General features: G+C 49.5%; 1 protein-coding gene across 1 annotated transcript in view; it reads right to left on the bottom strand.

Annotated features, from left to right (window-relative positions):
• Positions 1-12,605: 12,605 nt before the first annotated feature.
• The window catches only part of LOC140694413 (rho GTPase-activating protein 20-like), a 29,794-nt gene continuing 18,539 nt past the window's right edge, over positions 12,606-23,860 (bottom strand). Inside the window, exons 6-9 of the mRNA XM_072957672.1 lie at positions 23,327-23,436; positions 20,471-20,660; positions 19,201-19,315; positions 12,606-18,051 (exon numbers count right to left, since the gene is read on the bottom strand). Coding sequence (XP_072813773.1) covers positions 16,202-18,051; positions 19,201-19,315; positions 20,471-20,660; positions 23,327-23,436 — 2,265 coding nt within the window. The 3' untranslated portion in view covers positions 12,606-16,201. The remainder of the gene's footprint in view (positions 18,052-19,200; positions 19,316-20,470; positions 20,661-23,326; positions 23,437-23,860) is intronic.

Raw genomic sequence — 23,860 nt, 5'->3', positions numbered from 1 at the left:
CTGTCCCCTGACTGCACTCCGCCTGTAGTGAGTGTGTCTGTCCGTCTGCCTGCCTGCCTGCCTGCCTGCCTGCCTGCCTGCCTGGCTGCCTATCTATCTGTTGGAGGAGGGGAGAGGCTAGTCTATGTCTGTGTGTCTCTGTGTGTCTATGTAATGGAGGAAGAGGAGGCTAGTATGTCTCTCTCTCGGCCTATCTATCTCTCTGACAATCCATCTATGCAATGGAGGAGGCAGAGGAGGCTAGTGTGTTTGTCTATCTGCCTAATTGAGGAGGAGAAGGAGTGTAGTGTGTGTGTGTGTGTGTGTGTAAGTGTGTGTGTGGGTCTGTCCATTTCTGTAATTTTCTATCTAATGGAGGAGGAGGTGGAGGAAGCTAGCGTGACTTTCTGTCTGTCTGTCTGCATACGCACCTAATGAAGTAGGAGGAGGCTACTGTGTTCGTCTAAGTGTCTTTCTATTGGAGGAGGTGAGTGTGTCTGTCTCTCAGTCTGTCTGTGGGTTTCTTTACCTACTAGAGGAGGAGGCTAGTGTGTCTATCTACTTACCTACCTGATTGAGGAGGAAGAGGAGGCTGCTGTGTGTGTGTCTCTCTCTGACCATCTATTTCATGGAGGAGGAGATTGGTGTGTCCATCTACCTACCTAACTGAGGAGTAGGAGGAGGCTTCTGTTTGTGTGTGTGTGTGTGTGTGTGTGTGTTATGGTGTGTGCCTGTCTGTCTTTGTATGTATGTATCTGTGTACCTATGTAATGGAGGAGGAGGACGAGGTTAGTGTATCTATCTGTTAATAACAAAGAAAGAGACTAGCGTGTCTGCCTATTTATATGTCTGTCTCTCTGTGTATTGGAGGAAGCCTCCCGGGACTCCATTGACCTGGAGAGATGTCAAATGCCACCCTGAGGCAGAAGAAGGCGCCCAGAGAGCTGGCTGAGGGGGACTCGGGAGGAAATCCACAGGCTTGCCTGGGCAGCTCGCGTCCTTCGCTGCTGCCCTCTCTGCAGCCGCCCCGCCCCCTACCCCAATCCCGGCCCCTGGGCGTACAGCCCCAGCATACGCAGAAATACATTCAAAATGGCTTAGACACTTAAACGTAAGACAAGACACCACACACCTCTCGGTAGGAAACGTAGGCCAAACAGTATCCCACGTACACCTCACCCATTTTCTCCTAGGGTAGTCTCCCCAAGCAACAGAAAACTCAGCAAAAATACAAACACAAACGGGAGCAAACTGAATTCATCAGCTTTGGCACACCAAAGGAAACCAGAAGCAGAACTAAACCACGACCTACGAAATAGGAGACAATCTTTGCCAAACATGAGACTGACTAGGGGTTCATTTCCACCATATCCAAACAGCTCATCCGACTCAACGGACAGAAGACGACCCAATCCAAAAATGGGCAGAGGACGACCTCAGGAAGCAGTTCTCCAGCGAAGACCCACCAGCGACCAATGAGAGGCACATGACAAAACAGGCTCAAGGTTGCTAATTATCCGAGGAATACAAGGCAAAACTACAATGAGGTGGCGTCTCACCCCAGTTAGAGTGGCCACCATTCCAAAGCCCACACAGGATCAAGGCTACAGAGGCTGTGGAGAAAAGGGATCCCTCCTACACTGTCGGTGGGAATGTCGTTTGCTGCAGCCACTGTGCAAAACAGGAGGGAGAGTCCTCAAAAGACGGAAAATACACTGGTCAGAAGCTTTGGATCTCGGGGGGAGGCTAACAAGCTCCCAAAGGCCCGGCCTCGCCCCTGCTTCTGCCCCAGCTCGCCTGTGCCCCACAGGGTCCGGGGCGGCCTCCACTCCCAGGGCAGGGCCACCCGCGCGGGAAGGCCTCGCAAGGCCTGAGGGCCAGTCTCGGCTGGCCCGGGGCCGTCCAGCGCCCTCCCATCTCCCGGGGCTGCTCCCACTTTGCCAAAGCCGCCTGGGAGCGGCGGCCAAGAAAGCCGCGCGGTTCAGCCAGTACTAAGGAGGGGGAGGAAGGCACCCCAACCAGGCCGGGGGGGCCCCGGGACCCGCCTCACGGTCCCAACCTGGACGCGCGGCCTGGACCCCACCGACGCACCCCTGCCCCCACCCCCGGGCGCCTCCCCAACTGCACAGCCCAGGCCTCACCCGCCGACTCCCCGACCTGCGCGCCCCCACCAGCGCCCCCTTACCTGGCTCGCGACGGCAGCAGAGGCGACAGCAAGCGGCGGGAGGCCGACACCCCAGGCAGCCTTCCTCCTCCGGGAGCTGGTCCAGGAGCACCCAGCTCCCGCCCAGCTTCCTCACGTTCTGGGCGCGCCCCAGCGCCCCGGCGTCCCGGCGCCCGTGCGCGCGCGCGCACGAGCAGCTTTCAGCGCCCCTCCCCCTCCCGCCTGCCTGACAGCAGCATGGAGGCTTGGCTGCGACTCCAGCAGTAGGGATGCTGCGAGTGGGGCCGGGCGGTGGGCCGGTGGAGCTTCGGGCGGTGGGGCGGTGGGGCGGTGGGGCGGTGGGGCGAGCCCAGCCCGCGGCCAGGGCTGGCCGGGTCCCCAACACCAACGCGGCCCCCCACGCCCTCCTCCAGGGTCCCGGCCCCCAAGTAGGACCACCACGGGCCCAGGGCCAGGCCTCACCCCACCAGCCCCGCCACCACTGCTCGCCGACCCCCCACCCAGTCAATGCCTCCCCACCCCCTGCCACGCCCGGTCCCCGATCCACTGCACCCCCGAGACAAAGCTGCTTCTCCTCACAGCCAAATCCCGCCCCAGGTCTGCGCCCCACTTGGTCCTAAGCTACAGCCCCTGTAAACCGCGCTCACCCCAAGGGCCTCACCCCAGGTCCCCCCACCGTCCGGAGATACTCCCCTAACCCTTCACCTAGGAATGAGCCCCCACCCTTCAGCCGGGTCACTTCCGCTCCCAGCAACCCCTCCCCCTCACCCTGTCCGCCCTCATCGCCAGATCGCCGCACACCCGGAGTGCACCCCTACCCCAGATGACCCCCTCAGCCCTCTCCTCGCGAGAGCCGGGCGCTCCGGGCTCCGATCACCACGGCGACAGCCGCTAGACAGGGATGCCCCGGGCCCACGGCAGGCACGCAGTCCTGGCTCCCAGGGGCGCGGCCCCGGCGGCCGGGTGGGCGGGGCTTGAGGCCATTCCAATTCCCTGCCCCACCCCCACGCCCCCATCCCACCCCGAAGCCCAATGCCTCCTCAGAGCCCATGGGATAGGTGGTCCCGAGCTGCACACCGCTCGCCAGTGGGCCTTGGCTGCTTGATGCTGGTGCGGGGAGGGAGGGTGCAGCCTTAGCCCGGCCCTCGGCCCCCGGGATGGACAGCGGGCAGCAGTGGCAGTGGCAGTGGTAGTGGGGGTGGCGGCGTCGGCGGCGGAGGCGGGACAGGGCGGCTGTCCTGGGAGAGCAAGTCCACTTGCTCCCACTTCCCCCGCCGCCTGGCCTCTGCTGCCAGAGCTTCCTGGAAGGAGTTTCCCCCTGTCAGCCTGCCCCTGGGAGGCAGGCCGGCTATGGCCAGGGGGGCGGGGCGGCGGCAGTGGCAGCAGCAGAGCTGGAGATGGCAGGATTGGGGCTGACCCATACTACTAGCCAGGTACTTGCTCCCATTGCCCGCTGTCTCTGTCGCTGTCGCTGTCGCTGTCTCTGTCTCTGTCCCTGTCGCTGCCCCCGCCCCTGCACATTGACTGCACCACGCCCACCTCTCAGGAGCAGGATCACCTGAGGACAAGCCTCCAGGGACCCTGGGGCAGCAGAGACCGCCCCCAGAGCAGGCTGAGGGGGACACGCGAGGAAATGCACAGGATTGCCTTGGCAGCCCCCGCCCCACGCTGCCGCCCGCCCTCTCTGCAGCCGCCCCAGCCCCCACCACCACCACTGCCCCCTGAGCACACCGCGCCAGCATCCCGGGAGCCGGACAACACGGACATGTGCACCCAGTGAACCTGGCGTAGCACAGGGCGGCCCCTGAGGAAGCTGAGGGGTCACGAGAGGAAATCCACAGGCTTACCTGGGCAGCCCTCGCCACCGCTGCTGACCCCTCTGCAGCCTCCCCTTCCCCGCCCCGGGCCACCATCCCCTCAGCGCACCGCGCCTGCCTCCGGGGAGGCATCCAACACGTAGATGTGCAGCTAGTGAACCTGGGGTATCAGAGTCCGACCCCAGGCCAGGCCAAGGGATCATGGGAGCAAACACTCGGGCTTCTAGGGCAGCCCCGCCTCCTCTCTGCAGCCCCTGACCGAACCGCCCCAGCCTCCCATGACCTGGCTGACAAGGAGACTTCAATCCCGCAAACCTGGGGTGGCAGAGGCTGTCCCCAGGCCAAGGAGAGGGGGAGATGGGAGGAAACTTACCAACTCGCCAGGGCAGCCCCCTTAGCCGCAGTGCCTCCGGCCCCTCCACCACTGACCTCTTTCACTGACCGCACCACGCCCGCTCCCAAGAGCAGGCTGATTAAATGGCTTCAGTCTGAGGAACGTGGGAGAGCGGCGGTCGCCCCCAGGCTAGGCCGTTGGGGACATGGGAGAAAATCCTCTGGCTCACCAGGGGCACCCCAGTCCCCGGACCCTGTCCCCATCACTGTCCCCTGACTGCACTCCGCCTGTAGTGAGTGTGTCTGTCCGTCTGCCTGCCTGCCTGCCTGCCTGCCTGCCTGCCTGCCTGGCTGCCTATCTATCTGTTGGAGGAGGGGAGAGGCTAGTCTATGTCTGTGTGTCTCTGTGTGTCTATGTAATGGAGGAAGAGGAGGCTAGTATGTCTCTCTCTCGGCCTATCTATCTCTCTGACAATCCATCTATGCAATGGAGGAGGCAGAGGAGGCTAGTGTGTTTGTCTATCTGCCTAATTGAGGAGGAGAAGGAGTGTAGTGTGTGTGTGTGTGTGTGTGTAAGTGTGTGTGTGGGTCTGTCCATTTCTGTAATTTTCTATCTAATGGAGGAGGAGGTGGAGGAAGCTAGCGTGACTTTCTGTCTGTCTGTCTGCATACGCACCTAATGAAGTAGGAGGAGGCTACTGTGTTCGTCTAAGTGTCTTTCTATTGGAGGAGGTGAGTGTGTCTGTCTCTCAGTCTGTCTGTGGGTTTCTTTACCTACTAGAGGAGGAGGCTAGTGTGTCTATCTACTTACCTACCTGATTGAGGAGGAAGAGGAGGCTGCTGTGTGTGTGTCTCTCTCTGACCATCTATTTCATGGAGGAGGAGATTGGTGTGTCCATCTACCTACCTAACTGAGGAGTAGGAGGAGGCTTCTGTTTGTGTGTGTGTGTGTGTGTGTGTGTGTGTTATGGTGTGTGCCTGTCTGTCTTTGTATGTATGTATCTGTGTACCTATGTAATGGAGGAGGAGGACGAGGTTAGTGTATCTATCTGTTAATAACAAAGAAAGAGACTAGCGTGTCTGCCTATTTATATGTCTGTCTCTCTGTGTATTGGAGGAAGCCTCCCGGGACTCCATTGACCTGGAGAGATGTCAAATGCCACCCTGAGGCAGAAGAAGGCGCCCAGAGAGCTGGCTGAGGGGGACTCGGGAGGAAATCCACAGGCTTGCCTGGGCAGCTCGCGTCCTTCGCTGCTGCCCTCTCTGCAGCCGCCCCGCCCCCTACCCCAATCCCGGCCCCTGGGCGTACAGCCCCAGCATACGCAGAAATACATTCAAAATGGCTTAGACACTTAAACGTAAGACAAGACACCACACACCTCTCGGTAGGAAACGTAGGCCAAACAGTATCCCACGTACACCTCACCCATTTTCTCCTAGGGTAGTCTCCCCAAGCAACAGAAAACTCAGCAAAAATACAAACACAAACGGGAGCAAACTGAATTCATCAGCTTTGGCACACCAAAGGAAACCAGAAGCAGAACTAAACCACGACCTACGAAATAGGAGACAATCTTTGCCAAACATGAGACTGACTAGGGGTTCATTTCCACCATATCCAAACAGCTCATCCGACTCAACGGACAGAAGACGACCCAATCCAAAAATGGGCAGAGGACGACCTCAGGAAGCAGTTCTCCAGCGAAGACCCACCAGCGACCAATGAGAGGCACATGACAAAACAGGCTCAAGGTTGCTAATTATCCGAGGAATACAAGGCAAAACTACAATGAGGTGGCGTCTCACCCCAGTTAGAGTGGCCACCATTCCAAAGCCCACACAGGATCAAGGCTACAGAGGCTGTGGAGAAAAGGGATCCCTCCTACACTGTCGGTGGGAATGTCGTTTGCTGCAGCCACTGTGCAAAACAGGAGGGAGAGTCCTCAAAAGACGGAAAATACACTGGTCAGAAGCTTTGGATCTCGGGGGGAGGCTAACAAGCTCCCAAAGGCCCGGCCTCGCCCCTGCTTCTGCCCCAGCTCGCCTGTGCCCCACAGGGTCCGGGGCGGCCTCCACTCCCAGGGCAGGGCCACCCGCGCGGGAAGGCCTCGCAAGGCCTGAGGGCCAGTCTCGGCTGGCCCGGGGCCGTCCAGCGCCCTCCCATCTCCCGGGGCTGCTCCCACTTTGCCAAAGCCGCCTGGGAGCGGCGGCCAAGAAAGCCGCGCGGTTCAGCCAGTACTAAGGAGGGGGAGGAAGGCACCCCAACCAGGCCGGGGGGGCCCCGGGACCCGCCTCACGGTCCCAACCTGGACGCGCGGCCTGGACCCCACCGACGCACCCCTGCCCCCACCCCCGGGCGCCTCCCCAACTGCACAGCCCAGGCCTCACCCGCCGACTCCCCGACCTGCGCGCCCCCACCAGCGCCCCCTTACCTGGCTCGCGACGGCAGCAGAGGCGACAGCAAGCGGCGGGAGGCCGACACCCCAGGCAGCCTTCCTCCTCCGGGAGCTGGTCCAGGAGCACCCAGCTCCCGCCCAGCTTCCTCACGTTCTGCGCGCGCCCCAGCGCCCCGGCTCGCGCGCGCGCACGAGCAGCTTTCAGCGCCCCTCCCCCTCCCGCCTGCCTGACAGCAGCATGGAGGCTTGGCTGCGACTCCAGCAGTAGGGATGCTGCGAGTGGGGCCGGGCGGTGGGCCGGTGGAGCTTCGGGCGGCGGGGCGGTGGGGCGGTGGGGCGAGCCCAGCCCGCGGCCAGGGCTGGCCGGGTCCCCAACACCAACGCGGCCCCCCACGCCCTCCTCCAGGGTCCCGGCCCCCAAGTAGGACCACCACGGGCCCAGGGCCAGGCCTCACCCCACCAGCCCCGCCACCACTGCTCGCCGACCCCCCACCCAGTCAATGCCTCCCCACCCCCTGCCACGCCCGGTCCCCGATCCACTGCACCCCCGAGACAAAGCTGCTTCTCCTCACAGCCAAATCCCGCCCCAGGTCTGCGCCCCACTTGGTCCTAAGCTACAGCCCCTGTAAACCGCGCTCACCCCAAGGGCCTCATCCCAGGTCCCCCCACCGTCCGGAGATACTCCCCTAACCCTTCACCTAGGAATGAGCCCCCACCCTTCAGCCGGGTCACTTCCGCTCCCAGCAACCCCTCCCCCTCACCCTGTCCGCACTCATCGCCAGATCGCCGCACACCCGGAGTGCACCCCTACCCCAGATGACCCCCTCAGCCCTCTCCTCGCGAGAGCCGGGCGCTCCGGGCTCCGATCACCACGGCGACAGCCGCTAGACAGGGATGCCCCGGGCCCACGGCAGGCACGCAGTCCTGGCTCCCAGGTGCGCGGTCCCGGCGGCCGGGTGGGCGGGGCTTGAGGCCATTCCAATTCCCTGCCCCACCCCCACGCCCCCATCCCACCCCGAAGCCCAATGCCTCCTCAGAGCCCATGGGATAGGTGGTCCCGAGCTGCACACCGCTCGCCAGTGGGCCTTGGCTGCTTGATGCTGGTGCGGGGAGGGAGGGTGCAGCCTTAGCCCGGCCCTCGGCCCCCGGGATGGACAGCGGGCTGCAGTTCTAGTGGTGTAGATGGCGGAGGTTTAGGGCGGCTGCCCTTGGAGAGCCAGTCCCCTTGCTCCCACCTCCCCCGCCGCCTGACCTCTGCTGCCAGTACTTCCTGGAATCAGTGTGTGTCCCCCTGTCAGCCTGCCCCTGGGAGGCAGGCCGGCTATGGCCAGGGGGGCGGGTGGGTGGCAGTGGCAGCAGCAGCGCTGGAGATGGCAGGATTGGGGCTGCCCCATGCTGCTAGATGTGGGACTTACTCCCATTTCCCGCTGTCGCTCTCTCTGTCCCTGTCGCTGCCCCCACCCCTGCACATTGACTGCACCACGCCCACCTTCAGGATCAGGGTGACTTGAGGAGAAGTCTCCAGGTTCCCTGGTGCAGCAGAGGTCACCTCGAGGCCAGGCTGCTTGGGAGATTGTAGCAAAGCTACTGGCTGGCGGAAATCAACGCTCTCTTCTCCTGCCGTCTCTTCCGCCAGGGCATCAGCTGCCATCGTTTTGGTCTTCCCTTGTGCTCCCTGACCGAACCGCGCAGTTCCAGGAATGAGGCTGTCCTCAACACATGAGTGCTGCAAACCTCGGGAACCAGATGCTGCCCACAAGCCAGGCCGCTGGGGAGATGGGAGAATGTAATTTTTATCCTGATTATTTATGTTATTTGTTGGCCTGGGTTCATGCAGAGTGCAGCATCTAGCATGGTCGTTTCCTCAAAAGCTCTGCTACCATCCCTGGGAAACACCCAGCCCTGGGGAACACGCAGCCCTGGGGAACACGCAGCCCTGGGACCCCTGGTGATGCCTGATCTGTTGGAAGCCTCTTCCCATGATCAGCCCCTTTCCTGGTCTTTTCTTGGAATTGTCAGCTCTTCTAACCTACTTGTGTCATGTCCTGAGGAATACTTTACAGTCCAAAAAAAAAAGTGTATTGGTTTGGTTTTGAATGGAATGTCCTGTAGTCTCTTTGAAGACCAAGTGTTCTATTGTATCATTTATGACAACTGCTGCTTTAATGATTTTCTGCCTGGATGACTTATCCATTCATTTAAGTGCAGGTGTTAAAATCCCCTAATATTTTTATAGTATTTTTAATTCTGCCTTTATGTCTGTTAGTATTTGCTTTTATGTTTCTTTAGATGCTACTGTTTTGGGTGCATGTGTTTAGGGATGTAATACACTTTTTTTCTTGTACTGATCCCTTTGTCATTACAAAATGCCTTTCTTTGTCTTTTGTTATAACCTTTGGTTTCAAGTTTATTTTGTCTGATAGGAATTCTGCTTTCCCTGCTTTCTTGTTTCTGTTAGCATGAAATACCTTTTCCATCCTCTCTCTTTCAGTGTGTCTTTAGCTTTGAAGTGAGTCTCTTTTAGGAAGCGTAGTGATGACTCTTGTTTCTTTATCCAAACAACCACCCTTGTCTTTTGATCAAGAGCAATTAGTCCATTGACATTTAAAGTAACTGCTGATAGAGAAGAACCTATTGCCGCTTCATTGTTTCCCAGTTGTTTTTGTAGTTCTCCTACGTCCATTTCTTCTTCTTTCTGTTTCTTTCCTTGTGGTTTGATGATTTCCCCTAGCAGAATGTTTGTGTTCCTTTCTTCCTAGTTTTTATGTTCTATTGTAGATTTTTTGTTTTGTGGTTACCATGCGTTTCATAGATGTTGATGTATAATTATATCTACTTGTTTTAAATAAGATAGTCATTTAAGTTCAATCATATGGTAAATGAGCTACATTTTAACTGCCCTCCCCTACATTTGTTTTTTTATGTTACACTTTACATCTTTCTTGCTTATCTTTTATCTGTTTATTACAGTTATAGCTGCTTTTGCCATTTTTTGTCTTTAAACTATGTAGTGGCTTCTTCAAGCAATTGATCCTCAGTCCTTACTACATATTTGCTTTTCCTCCTGAGTTTTTCCTTTTCCTGTAGATTCTTACTTCTTTTCTCAATTTTTAACATTCTTTTCCACCAAACCCCCCAAACCCCCCACAAAAACCAACCAACACACTTATGTGATTGCAGGTACTTTCTTTTGTCAGGACACAGACCTTATTTCCCCCCAGAGTTAACATACTAAGTTCAGGAATTAGATCTAAAAGTAAAGGACACTGCTGCTGCTAATATCGTCATTAGCCTGTGCAGTTTGATAATTGGCTTTTTCACTGTTGAGATTATGTGTGTGTCTCCATTTCTGCTTCTGAGAGGCCCAGGCATTTGGGGACCCCGGACAGGGAACTCCTGCTCATCATAGTGTCTTTGAGAAAAGCTACATAGAGGGCATTTTTTTCCTTCAAATCACAGTTCTCCTTTTTAGAAGGAGCAAAAAATGCAGGCAGAGAATCTCTTTACAAAGTAATCTGTTTATTTTGATGGGAATGATGTTTCCAAATTTGGGACACTTGGAAAACACTCTCATTACATTCTTGCCTAGCCAGCAGCTTAGGAGTCCTCAGACCCAGAAGTGTTGACCTGGGCCGGCCCTGTTATAGCTCATCACCAAGCCACCTGCTCCTGAACCTACCCCCCTCCCAGCTGTGCAGCCCCGGGAGATGCTGTCTCTCCTGGGCTCAGCCTGATGGCACAGGGGTCTTTGTTATCCTCCAAGCATCAGTCTAAGAAAGTCAGCAGTCTTGTTTTCCATCTCCTGAGTTTATGTAGGAGTGGAAACACTCCAGATAAAATATTCAAATCTAGGCTCTATCCTGGCCCCGAGATGGGTCCTCTTGGCTTACGGGGGCATGTGACCTGCCTGAGTAAGTAACCTTAGACTAAACTGGGAGAAGAAGACATGGAGGCAGGATGAATGGTCCTCAACTGGCTACAGCATCACTAAACAATGAGTCCAGCAAACAAGAGGGATGGTAAGGGAACTGGTGTGATCCTCCAGGCTTCAAAAGAGGAGGGGTCTCTGTTCTCTGTGCGAGTCTGAGGAGGAGACTTGGGAGGTGGGGGCAGGTAGCAGAGATAAGAAGCCAGCAGCTGGGTGTCACGTTACACAGTTGAAAGGAAGTAGAGAAACCACAAACAGGCGGAAGAAAGATCAGAGAAAGCTATTATTATGCAGTATGCCCATTGCAGTCGACAGGCGGCCCCTGCCCTTCGTCTTTCTTAACCTCAGATTCCGAGAAAGCCTTTGTTACAGCCTGGTCAGTCACACACAGGCACACGCTGGGGTGAGGCCAAGGTCTCTGCCAACCCCACTCTGGACAAGAGGGTAACTAAACTTGGGAAACCCCTGAGACCTTTTCAGGTTAGCCCCATCCTAGTTGTCAGTTTCCCAGTCTTAGCTTCCTTCTGTTGCCCCCAGCTCCAAACCAAACCCCTCTGAGGGCAGTGAGAAAGTGAGGCTGCCTCCAGCATGGCCAACAGCAAGGTGTTCAGGGCCCCAGTTCGCCCACGTACTTGGCAGGTGCCACCCTGGACTCATGCTGACTTGAGCTGAGGGAAGTGAAAAACCTCACTCATCAAAGAGTTGTTTTGTCCACATGATACGAGACCAACCACTGGTTGAGCTAGTGTGACAGGGCACAGAGAGCTGCCTTGACTGAAATCAGCTCCTCTGACTTTGTCCGTCGCCTGTGGCCTGTGTTGGACACCAGGTCGGGGACAGGTAGAGCTGTAGGTCAGAGCATCCCTCAGACCCAGCCCGGCTGAGGGGAGCTCTGTTTGCGTGTCCCCCTCTTGCAGATCCAATTGCTGCTCTGTCCGCTGCCACAGCTCTGAGTGCGTGTGTGGCATCAGCAGGTGTCCCTGTTGGAAGGCGCATGGAGGGGAGAGGGCATTTTCTTACAGATATTTAGCAGAGACACAATAACATAGTAAGGTTTGGATGGGTCCTCATGTACACGCCTTGTGTCTGCTTTATTATGGAAGAAGTATTATCATGCCTATTTTAAGAAAGCGTGAAAAAAAGAGCCTGGAGTCAGAGTGAGGTTCTGAAGGTACCCACCACATAGGATACGGTGAACATTAAATGAAATAACACAATGTGAAGATTCTCTGCTTTTCAGTCATTTCATTCCTGGGAAAGATAGAATGTTTCTTTTCCTTCTGAAAATTTTAGGCAATAATATTCACCATCCCTGTGACCTGGGAAACATGGAGTATTTCTTTAAAATACCTATTTTACTTGCTCAAAGTAAAGGGCCTGCCTCACAAGTACAGGTTTTTAGCTCATTTATTCACTCCTCACAGCAGACCAAGAGGCTGCGAGGAGTCCTAAACTGAAGTCCAAGTTGCTGTAATCTAAAGATCAAACCTAGGTAAAACAACTAGCATTTAAATCTCAACACCTCCCAAACCTGCATCTCACATTGTCGTGTAATATCAAACTCCAGAAAGCATATTTACTTTGCCTTAACAAATTAAAATAGGTTAGAGAAACACTTTGAACTATCTACCTATGTACGTATGTGCACCCTGGCACTGCACAATGAGCACACATGCTGTACAAATGAAGTAACAGTATATATCTAATACCATCCTGTGTAAATTTTTTGAGGATTAGGAAACAAAATTTTTCAAATCACACCCCAGAGCCTCTGCCAATTCTATCACACATCTGACATCATGCATAACGGAAGCTTAAGGAGTTTACTCAAAAAAAAAAATGAAGGACTTATGCCCATAAGTGGCTCAGAAATAAGGGAGACCCATGCTTGGTGTAGAAAACCCAGAACTCAAGAGTACTCTTCCTTTCAGCAGGAAAGTTAGCTTATGAGATATCCTCATAACCAGAATAGATATTTTTTTAAAAAGTTAACATTTTACCCAACTTTATGGTTCAATTTTTTTCTTTGTATTGAAATAAACACTTTCCAAAGACTTCCTCTCAATTCATTAAAACATGACCAGGTAGGAAAAGATCAGTTAAACATTTACTACCAGAAGTCGGACTAAGATACATAATATTCTCAGTTACCTTTCAACAGACAAAATATGCCACTGGTTCAAGGATACATTAGACGCTTTCAATTCAGTATCACACCATGAAAAGCAGAAAAATACAATGTGAGACAATTTATTCAATCCAATGTTTTCACAGTAGATGGAGATTCTTCTTTAAAAGCAAAAAATTACTTTATTTGTTTAACATTAAGTAGAAATTAACATCAGTATATGTGTACATTGCCCAAATTTAATCAGTGACATTTCTGACAGTGGGTTGTAGGTCTTTACTGCTCAAAGCAAATCATTTTTTTTTCTGGACTTAGGTAGTATATATATTTTTGAATCTCTTTGAAATGGTGCTTAAACTCACACGGAGTGAACTCCGTGAGCTTTGAGAGGGCAAAAACGCAGCAGTCATAAGAAACCAGTAATACTGCTTAAGTTTACATGACTTTCGAAGTACTGATGTCTTGTAGTATCTGGATCCAGACATCCTGGGATGCCTGGATGTGTCTGGAATCAACTGGACACTCTGGTCAGAATAGTTCAAATTTAGATTAGAAAATCTTATACAATCAAACCAAGTTGATTTTTTTTTTGCTACAAGAATGTAGACTATATGTTTGCATCTGATTCTAGGAGCACCGTGAGAATATACTACCTAAGAAAATGAAGACTTTGTGTCTAAAGCATGACTTGTTTGGTAAATGATAAAATTAGAAAAGTGTCTTTTTCTGGAAAGACTGACCATGGCCTATGACGAAAAGTTCAAAGTTCCAGTTCAGTATTAATTACATTTTATGAAATTCCCAATGTTAAGGAGAAATTGAACTCATTAGCTAAAACAATTACACAAAGGACAGTATTACTCTGGTGGGATTGTTAACTGTTGAAGAATGGTGTTTCATTTAATACATAGCATGGACTTCATACACATCCATTATCAGTGCCTTGAAAAATCAAACAACTTTAAAAGTTAGTAGTGGTTTCTGCAAGTACAAAAATACACATTTCTTATATAACATATGGTAGTAAAATTTGTCAAGATATATTATACAAACTCAAAAGAATCTTAGATAAAGCATCAGTCTGATATATTACAGGTTGACAAGAGTGTAATAAAATGACATGTAGTCTGCCTTCAAATCATACAATATAATACTTTACAGCAATATTAAGTATTCACATTAAGTATGTAAGGAGTATCTAAGGGAACACAGAGTAGAAATGGTTATTAAAGAACTCGAGTGTCTATTCTTTTCTCTGCTTCAAACTGGGCGTATGATTTTCTCCCACCAATACAAAAGAAAAACAAACAAAAAAATGGCTAGAACTATTATTTTGTTAAGTAGAGAAGCAGTTTGCTTCTGCAAAAGACACTCCAAGCCATAGAGCTTCATTCACATATTGCAGTTCTGACAGTAGTGTGCCCTCAGGGTGAGGGGAATCCCTGCTGCTCTCATATATCATATCACGTGAGAGGCATATGGACACTTAGAGGAGTCTAAATATAGGAGTGGTTGGTGATAAGGTAAAATCTACTTCACATCTGTGACTGAGATGGCCATTGTCATAAAGGAGCTCTTTGGACACAGAATTCTAAAGGTTTATTATAATGCTAAGGACAAAAAGGGCCATGTCCCCAAGAGGTAGGTAGCACCTATGGCTAATACTGAAAGGACTTCTTCTAGCTTACAGAAAAAAATTTTTTTTTATAACGAAAAAATGCAATCTTTAGGACAACAGGGGAAGCATATTTGGCATGAAAGTTTCTGGGTGGCTAAGAAAAGTGATTTGGAATAAGCAAGTTTGTGGGAGAAAGGGCCATTGGAATTTGAATTAAAGAGGTCAAATGGGTTCTAAGCAATTTCTAATAAGTAAGTGTTTAAAATGAAGGAAGGTGCACAGCCATTCCTGCTTGTCCCTTCGTACTGTCTGGCAAGGCCTAATAATCCATGGAGGTAATCCAGGAGAGGTGTAACCTTTGAGAGAGAGGGGCTGGCAGGTTGTAAAGAGTTACAGAACAGAAGAGCCACCACAGTGGTTGTCAGGCCTTCTTTCAGACAGTCCTCGACACTGGATTTTCTGACCTCCAGAAGTTTTTACATCTTTTTGTCCCAAGATGATTCATGGTGTATACCCGACTGGAATAAACCAATGGGGTACACACCACCGTGTATGCCCCACTGGAATAGACTAGTGGGGTACACACCACCGTGTATACCCCACTGGAATAGACTGGTGGGGTACACACCGTGGTGTATACCCCACTGGAATAGACCGGTGGGGTATACACCATGAATCATTTGGGGACAAAATGATGTAAAAACTTCTGGAGGTGAGAAAATCCAGCATTGAGGAGTATCTGAAAGAAGGCCAGACAGCCACTGTGGTGGTTCTTCTGTTCTGTGACTCTTTACAACCTGCCAGCTCTCAAAACTGCTCTCTCAGCTGTTAAATGGCCATCAGAAAAGGGAAGATCTATCAGCAATTTTTTTCCTGGTTGATTAATCCAAGAGGCAAGGCTGCAGAAAAACATTTCAGCAAAGAGGAGTCCTGCTTTGATCACCTGTTGGCAACAGTGACCGTGCAACAAAGGAAGGACTGTTGTTGCAGACTCTTCCTCCTCACTAAGACAGCCAATGCTGTCAGGAGGGCACCTCCTAGGAGGAAAAAGTGCATTTCTGGAGAATGTTTCTGGCTCAGGCACCTCTGGAAAGAACACTGAAAGGAGCACCCATTTCCTTCCTTCTCCCCACAGCTGTGTCCGGGGGCCTCTGCAGAGCAGTGAGACGCTCATGGAAAAACGAACCGACCAACAAAAACTACGATGTCATGGTACTCATGGCTCGAATTCCTCGAGTTTCTTCCACACTAGCTGCCTTAATGGGCTGGTACCTGGAATGATTCTGTGAGGGCACGTGATTGACCATGAGATGTCTCAGAACTGGCCACTTGCTTGGTTTCGGGGAAAAGTCTGGCGTGATTTCCTTGATCATCTGACATGCTTTCCTTCTTAATGCTTTGATTGGTGGCATTCTTCTTGCTTATTAAAAACATTTCATGGAATGTGGATGGTTTCTTTGCAGACTTCCCCCTCTGTCCATGGTTTTTATTCTTCACTTTTGATATCCTGGCCTTCTTAGTGTCATCTAAGGCGTGTTTCCTCTAGAGATGATGCTTCTTTAGCCCTCTGCTGGGATCTCTTAAAATGCATGACAGGATCAATCCATGCTCTAATAAGGAAAAGCCTCCCAAGCAGTTAGGTGATAAAATCTTTTAGCCTTGACTTTTTGCCAAATAGTCTCAATAAAGAGGATTCTTTTTTTGTCCTAAATATCAGCAGTGATAACCCCGATGCTACCTGTCTCGGTTATTCTATACACAGGGGTCATAGTAATTATTATCTTTATGTTATTAGTAGCCCGGTTTCTGTCCTTGCAAATATTAGATTCTGATTGTGGTTAAATGTCTTTGGTTACATGCGTGTCCTCAACATCAGAAACCACTGTTGGCCCTGAGTCTGGGCTGGACACGTCATCCACTGTCAAAGAGCTGGGTGAGGATCCTTCTAGAGGCAGAGTACCAGGAGAACACTGCCCATCCTTCTCTCCTTCCTCAGGTGACTTCAAGCAAAGCTCAAGTCCGTCTTCCGCCAGGCTGGATGGAGAGCGACCATCCTTCTCTGATTCCTGGCTGGGGTAAGAACTACAGGACTGGGCTGTTTGCACAGCCCCAAGCCCTTCGGCTGCCATTTGGGGAATGTCTGTCTGTCTCTCTTGCGGTGCGCTGGCTTCTGGAATGCCAGGAGCACATGGAGGTGGCTCCGTGGGTGCTTTTAGAGAACCTGTTTTATTGTTTTCTGGTCTCGGTGCCCTTGCCTTCTTTTTGAGAGACCAATTTTTCAAACTGGCTATACCATTTCTCAACCATGTGCTGGGGTGCAGAGTTACAGAACGCATTTGTGAATGCCCCTCTAGACTGTCCTTTTTTGTATGAGCCTGGTGGCTACTGGCCTGCCCTGATGAGGGACCGGGAATTCCAGAAATGAGGCTGGAACTGCTTAAGTCAGAAGAAAGCTCTTCCTGTTTTCCTTGAGGTCGAAAAGTGCAATCTATTGGAGAGGATGTTTCAGTGGGTGTAAACACTGACTGTTCAGAAATCTGAGAAAAAGCGCTGTCTTGGGAGCTCACTGGCGAGCCAGATGGGGACGTGTCTGGGGAGGACAAGCTGGAACAGCTACTCCTCGGGCAAATGTTTAACCTTGGGGGGAAGACCTTCTCAGTGTTCTGGTTTGCGGCACCACTCTTGCCAACCTCGATCCCCATGACCAAGCTCCGACTGATAAGCTTTTGCCCCTCCATCTGCAAAGACTTGTGCCGCTTGAGATAGTCCTCCTCTTTGTGCAAGAGACTGGCGTCACAGCTTGCGTTGTGCTGCTTCTTTTTTGAATAAAGTCCCCTGAGATAGGTCAGTTTGCAGTGTCGGTCATCGGTGCTGGGCTCTGAGCAGCGCCGCTGCCTCCTTGAGCCTTTGAGGGGCTCTGCTGGGCATGGCGGGGAGTACCCAGCCGTGTCCACAGCGATGGGCTGGTTCGTGGGACAATCGTGTGAGGACAGGTGGCTGTGAGAAATGGTCACTGGCTTGGATTTAGGAAAAAGGTTTACGTGATTTCCTTCGCTATCACACCAGCTTTTCTTCTTATCATTTTCATCAGTGGCATTTTTCTTGACATCAGTGTCTGTGACTAAACTTGTTTTAAAACCTGTCTTACCCTCTTTCTGGAGGGGTGGATTCTGACTCAGATGGTTCTCATCTTTTTTCAGGAGAATCGCATCACAGCTGGACTTGCGTATCCTTTTCTGATAAAACGCCCTGAGAATGGAAAGCTTTGAACCCAGGTAGCCGATGCTGGGCTCCGAGCAGCGCCACTGTTGCCTCGGGCTTTTTGGAGCATCTTCCATAGCTGCGGACAGGTGGCTGGGGGTGCTCATGCCAGAGGGGGCACTGGCCTGGTCCTGCAGCGAGGCCTTTCTGTACACTGCCGCCACGGTCACCGGCTCAGGCTCACTGGGCTGTTCCACCTGAACGTCTTCATCTTTAGGATGGTCTAAGTCAAAGTCGCTCAGGGTTAAAACGCCTTCCGCCTCAGGCTGCTCGAGGTCATAGTCACTGAGGGTTAACATGGAGTCCATGCTTCTGCTGCCTGGACCGAGTTTCTTTACCAAGTCACTGCATGGAGCATCAACTTCTTCGTTCAGCTCATTTTCCAGGCTGTCATAGGAGGAGTCATTCAGCTGGAAGAAAGAGTTATCTGTCGAAAAAAATCAAACCATGATTAACATTTGCATTTGCCTCAAATACATGCTGCCTTAAAAAAAAAAACTAAACAACTATGATGTTTAGTTTAATTCTGTTTTCATGCAGATTTTTCAAATTCCTACTCTCAAGAAAGAAAGCATCTTTCATAATCTTTCTAGTTGTTAGTGCAGAAACTAAAAGTAAATTTTGGGGGTATACTAGATTTACCTCAGTCCCTGAAGAAATAGCTTTTCTTTAAGTAAGGTTTCCTCAAAGCAATGAAGACATGTCATAATACCAGGAAATGGTAAAAAATACAAAGAAATTAATGCAGATACACTCAGGTTCTGAATAAGACTGTGTCTTTTAAATGGATTAGCTGGTGGATACACCTAATTAACTCTGTTAGTCTCAGAGAAACCATTTACCAACCTTATCAATTTCCCTTTGACAAAGTCCTTTAATATCTATTACTTTGTTTATTTTTACAGCAATCAGACCAGTTAGATGTTATGGTTTCCCATAATTACAGGAGAAGATACTAATGTTACGGTGGCACAGAATAATTGTTCAAAGATAACCAAGAATTGGTGGTACAGGCATTCATATTTTGGAAGGCTGAATGTCTTCAAGCCCCACACACCCTGCCCCGCCCCATGAGGCTAGCTGTTTTCTCAAGTACTTTGCAGGGCGCTGGATTTCTGAGAGATGTCAGGGACCTCGGAGAGGAAGATGAGGAGCAACCAGGCCAGGCCTGCTTCTGGGTCTCCTACTCCAGTTTCAACCACAGCACTTCTGTTATATTGTAAGATATTGCAACAATATGTTGTAACAATATTGTTATATTGTAAATCTGTTAATTGTTCTATTGTATATCCTTGTAAGGTTTTATTTTGAAACAAGAAGTTAGAATTCTGCCACTAACAACTTCTTGGAGTTTGGGAACCTTGTCTTATACACTAGGTAACCTGACCACAGTGTTAACACAGCCTGACCTACGAGCAGGCCTTCTAAGGAAGGGGCGGAAGCCCGCGGCCCCTGACTCAGGTGAGAGGCCCCTTCACCCGAGCTGCTCTGGGCTGCAGGGTAATCGGTGCCCTTGCTGACCTTCACGTGTGTGTCTATTTCTCACACACAAAAACAACCCCATTATTCACAGTACCTGAGACATTCTCTTTCGTAGCACATGTCACTGAAACCTCTTCCAAAAGGGAAGTGATTTCTTCTCTAAATATTCTACAGCAATTTTCAATCAGAAATTGTATAAGCAGAGAAACCTGCACAAAAAAGGAACAAAAATGAAGGGTTACTTTTCACATAGCGCACCTATAAATCACACTTCATATACGAATCCTGGTTCAAACCAAAAAAGAAAAAGTGAAGAATCCTGAGAAAAATTCAAAGTTCATGTCTGCTTGGAAACTAAACAGACCGTTTCCCCTAAAAAAACAACAGTAGTTTGAGTATAGAAATCCATTTTAATCAGTGGCTTAAAGTTATTATTTCTGGCCTTGGTTTAATGCTAACAGTTTTATACTAATGGTCCTGTCTTTAAAATTAGGGTAATTTTAAGTATTCTCTGTACTGGGCATTTGGGATGAAGAAATATACTTTCTTATTAAAATTCATGAAGCATCATTAGATAGAGTTATAAAATATGTTTCTTATGTAAAAGGCAGGTGTCATAAGTGTGGGAGGTGGGCATCCTCTGTGGATTAACTGTGAAGGAGAGGGACGGCTGGAGAGAAAAGCGTACATTTTCCCTGACCAGCCTCTTCCTATGCATTTGCCTCCCTGAGGAGCCAGAACTGGAGATGCTTGGAGAAGAGCTCACTGGGGAGAGCTGTGCCTCCACTGAGATATACTGGAACCTTTCCATAGTCTTCTTGCCCCAATAGCTGAGGCAAAGGAGCAGGCAGAACGTTGGGAGGAAGAGGAATCAGTGCCCCATCCTTGTACTAACCATCAGGTACTGCAGGAGTGTGATTTCAAGTAAGTACTGAGTGAGTGTGGTACCATCGCCACCTCCATTGTGTTAGATGAGGAAACTGTGGAACAGTGTAACTAATTCTGCCCTAGATTGTACATCTGGCAAGTGGGGAGGGCTGAGATTTCCACCTGCGCCTGTTCAATTTCAAAGTCTTTTGTTTCTTTTTAAAATCTTATCAACTGCTCTTCTCCCTCTATGGTTTCAGTCAATCACAGCTGTTTTGCCTCCTTAAAGGGAAAACAGAAGTAACCCAATTACTATCACTTTCTTTGCTTAAGAAATCAGCTTTCTGCAGTCTACCAGGAGAGGACAGAACAGTCGATGAACTCAGACTTATAAGAAGATGTACTTAAGGACGTGTCTTTCAGAACTAATACCCCAAACTTTAGGTTCAAAACGGGGACTCAGTGCCCCAGGGCAGAAAAATGAAAAACTTCATTACCTTATTTGTAAATTCACTTTCTATTTCGGGGCTGGAGGAAGCAGGAGGCCAAAGGATGCTTGGAGCGATGCACACTGCTAAGTTAAATGAATTCATCTGGTTCCATGAGGCATGGTTTTCAATCTTGTGCAATAACCCGAAAAGATACTTTAGCAGAACAACATTCGCTCTTGGGAGCCGGTCTAATAGCCTAAAGACAAAGGTGCTCTTTAAGCAAGACATTTCGTGGAAAACTTGTAGACAGGGCAACCTTTCTTCGCTTTTCATGGGGAACCACGCGAAGCAGAAACACAGTTCAGGTATGCGGGAGTGTCAGCTCATATGGTACGTGCAGAGCGAGGACTGTCTTACAGAGGGGAGAGAGTAAGACTCAGGGGGGTTATTCATTTATTTTGTATATTCTGTCTCTGGGTGAGAACCTTTCAAGCCTCAGCCACAAAGACACCCAGTTCCATCCTGAGAGCTTACACTCTGCTCTACCAGCTTCTAAGGTCAATTCTGTCCCATGTCTCTTTATCTCAGTGGTACCACTTTCACATGTCAGTCTAGCTTATAACAGTATATTTCCTACTGTTCCGATTTTGTACTTGATGAGGGATTTTTAAATTATCATTCACCATCATTTAGTACCATCCAGGAAATATATATATATTTTATACATACATATATATATTTTCATGGTTGTTGCTTTTTTCCAACAAGAACCTGTAACTGAGACAGGAGGGAAGGGGGCAGGACACAGCCATTAAAGGAATGACACAGCAGTTAGCAACAAGGTGGAGGAAAAGTCAACTCCTGATGGACCTTGAGGACCAGGATGGATGGAGAGCTGACCTCCAGTGGACCCTGAGCTCCCTCACACACACTGTAATGTACTAGCACCGCAAATGGCACACCCACAGGTGCCATGACAGCTCTGAGGCTGACCATGGAAGTCAAGGAGAGGGTAGTGGCCCAATTCCTGGGGATCCCCACCCCTTCCTCAAAGCAGTTGGAGTAATCCTCTCACTTGTTAACGTATAAAAACTCGCAACACCGCGCCTCGTGGACTCTCTTGCTCCCTCACCTTCCCAGATGCCCGGCACTCTGTCTATGGACTGTGTGTCTACTTCTCCTTTAAACTAAACACCCAACCCTGCTCCCCTCTACCCTTCTCCTGCGTTCTGAGATGGTCTGCGCTCTGTCTACAGAGTGTACATCTCTCTAAACAAATCTAATTTTACTCAACTAGGGCTCGCTCTTGAATTCTTTCCCGCGTGAAGCCAACGACCCTCACTTGGCGGGGCGCATCCCAGGGACTCAAGTGAGACCTGGGACACAGCCCTCCTCTCGTGCCCCGTTTTCCTGTATCACAGCCTGGGGAAGAACATCAGGTCATCTGGCTCTTGTTGCATAAATACCAGAGAGGCGCTTCTTCAGCACCACAGACTGACAATGAGTATGGTTTTCTAGGGACAGATTATGACAGATTGCAATGGGCCAAAAGATTACTGAATGTTTTCATTGGACAGTGAGGCCTTGCCTAGTGTGCTCTTTTGGGGTGTCAGATTCTGAGGGGGCCCTGAGCCTTTGAGTTATTTTACACCTCTGTAAACTATAGAATATTGACAGCAACACACATAAGACTTGTCCATAGACCTGAAAATTCTCTCTGGTGAAGAGTCACGTGATTTACTTGCACTGCCTCATGCCCCAGCAGAAAAAGCCAGTTTTGTTTTTTATGTCTATTTATAAATTCATTTCAGCATTTCTGATTCAACTATTACAACTTGTGGTAGTTAACTGTCTTCTCTGAACCGGCGGCAGTAACGTCTTAGTAGTTCTCTTTATTAATCCATGTTTTAAATAAAATTTCTTTCATGTGTATATGTTTATATGAGAGCCATAATTCTGGCCTTTTAAAAATCATCCTTTAACAGCTTCTACGATATAAAATTTTAGACAATGAGCAACAACATACAGAATCTCAAGTTCCCTGTACCTGAACGGTTCCCACCAAGCTGTCACGAAAGCAGAGACAGCATTTTGTGCATGGCTCTGAGTCTGGTGCCTTCAACACTTACACCATCAGTAGCTGCGTGTAGATAATGATTTACATTTGAAAGTTGCTCAAGATAACACTGCACTGAACAAGCGTTTGCAAATAAATGATACTGGGATTCTTGGGTTTCACAGAAATGCAAGTATTGCTTTTTGTTAATGGACACTTTTTTCCTATTCTCTTATGATGCGGGAAATACTCAGGAATGGGGGTGCTGGGTTCTGCCGGCAACTTCCCTTTCCATGAGGACAGACAATGCATTCTCTGTGATCAGGCTAAGGCTCTGCAACTCCCTTTTCCCTTGACACTTTTCAATGAGTTGACTGTCTCTCTGGAGTGTCCTCACATCCCCTTCTCCACATACCCCTGTCATGGCACTGACTGTACCGCACTGGAATTCTGGGTTTTATCTGTCTATTTCTACTAGACTGTGAGCTCCTTGAGAGGAAGGAATTTTCTCTGTATGAATTTGGCTGCTAAATGAAGTGTGTAAGGAATCGTCTGGTTAATTAAATACTTACCAAAATTAAGGTCATAAATTGTAGATTGGGTCTACAGTATTTGCTATTAGTCTAATGGGTTTCAGTGCCTATCAGATTAGAATATACAGAAGGTGTACAATGGTCGAGTATTCCATATTAATAAGATTAGGAAAAAACCCAGTAATAACAATGACAGTTGCTAGCATAAATCTATTTTTAAACTAGCCCCTATGGATATGACTTTGATAGTTATTATTACATTAACAGACAAGCTTGTAAAATATAAGTTTTTTAAAAAGTATTTTTGAGAAATGACCAAATTGGAATAACTACCTTTGAACTGCATTTATTTTTTCCTCATCATTTTCTTCGTCCATTACACAGACCCAATGATCATAGAGATCTGATGAAAAGATGCTTCCCGGAATACATCGTAGAAAATCCTTACATAGAGGGAAAAAAATTTTAAATTGTTATTCTAATAATTTGTATTGGAGAAATTAGAAAGAAGACACTTTATTGGAAAGTTCAGTCCTCCCTTCTTTGGAACACACAGAGCTCTGCGCCAGCCCTCCAATGATGTGCGCACACAGAAAAATATGCTTTGATTTTTTTTCTAACAAAAAACCAGAGGGAAATTGGGGTCTGGACTACAGTGGGAAAGATAAAGGACAACCTGTTTGGGCTGAAACCTCCTGTTTGTATACATCTTAGCAAACTAGTATAACATGGCAGGGTCTGGCAAACCATCCTAATCTTGTTTTTTTTTCTCTGTCTCTCAAATCACTGGTTAAAAGGAATGCACGAAGGTATCTGTGAGATTCATAATGTGGTAGTCAGTCATCCAGTCATTCTACACATATTTAC

Source organism: Vicugna pacos, unplaced genomic scaffold, assembly GCF_048564905.1.
Source record: "Vicugna pacos unplaced genomic scaffold, VicPac4 scaffold_21, whole genome shotgun sequence".
In the NCBI taxonomy this organism is placed as follows: domain Eukaryota; kingdom Metazoa; phylum Chordata; class Mammalia; order Artiodactyla; family Camelidae; genus Vicugna; species Vicugna pacos.
Note: the sequence above shows the minus strand (reverse complement) of the source record. Positions and strands in the feature narration are given on the sequence as shown.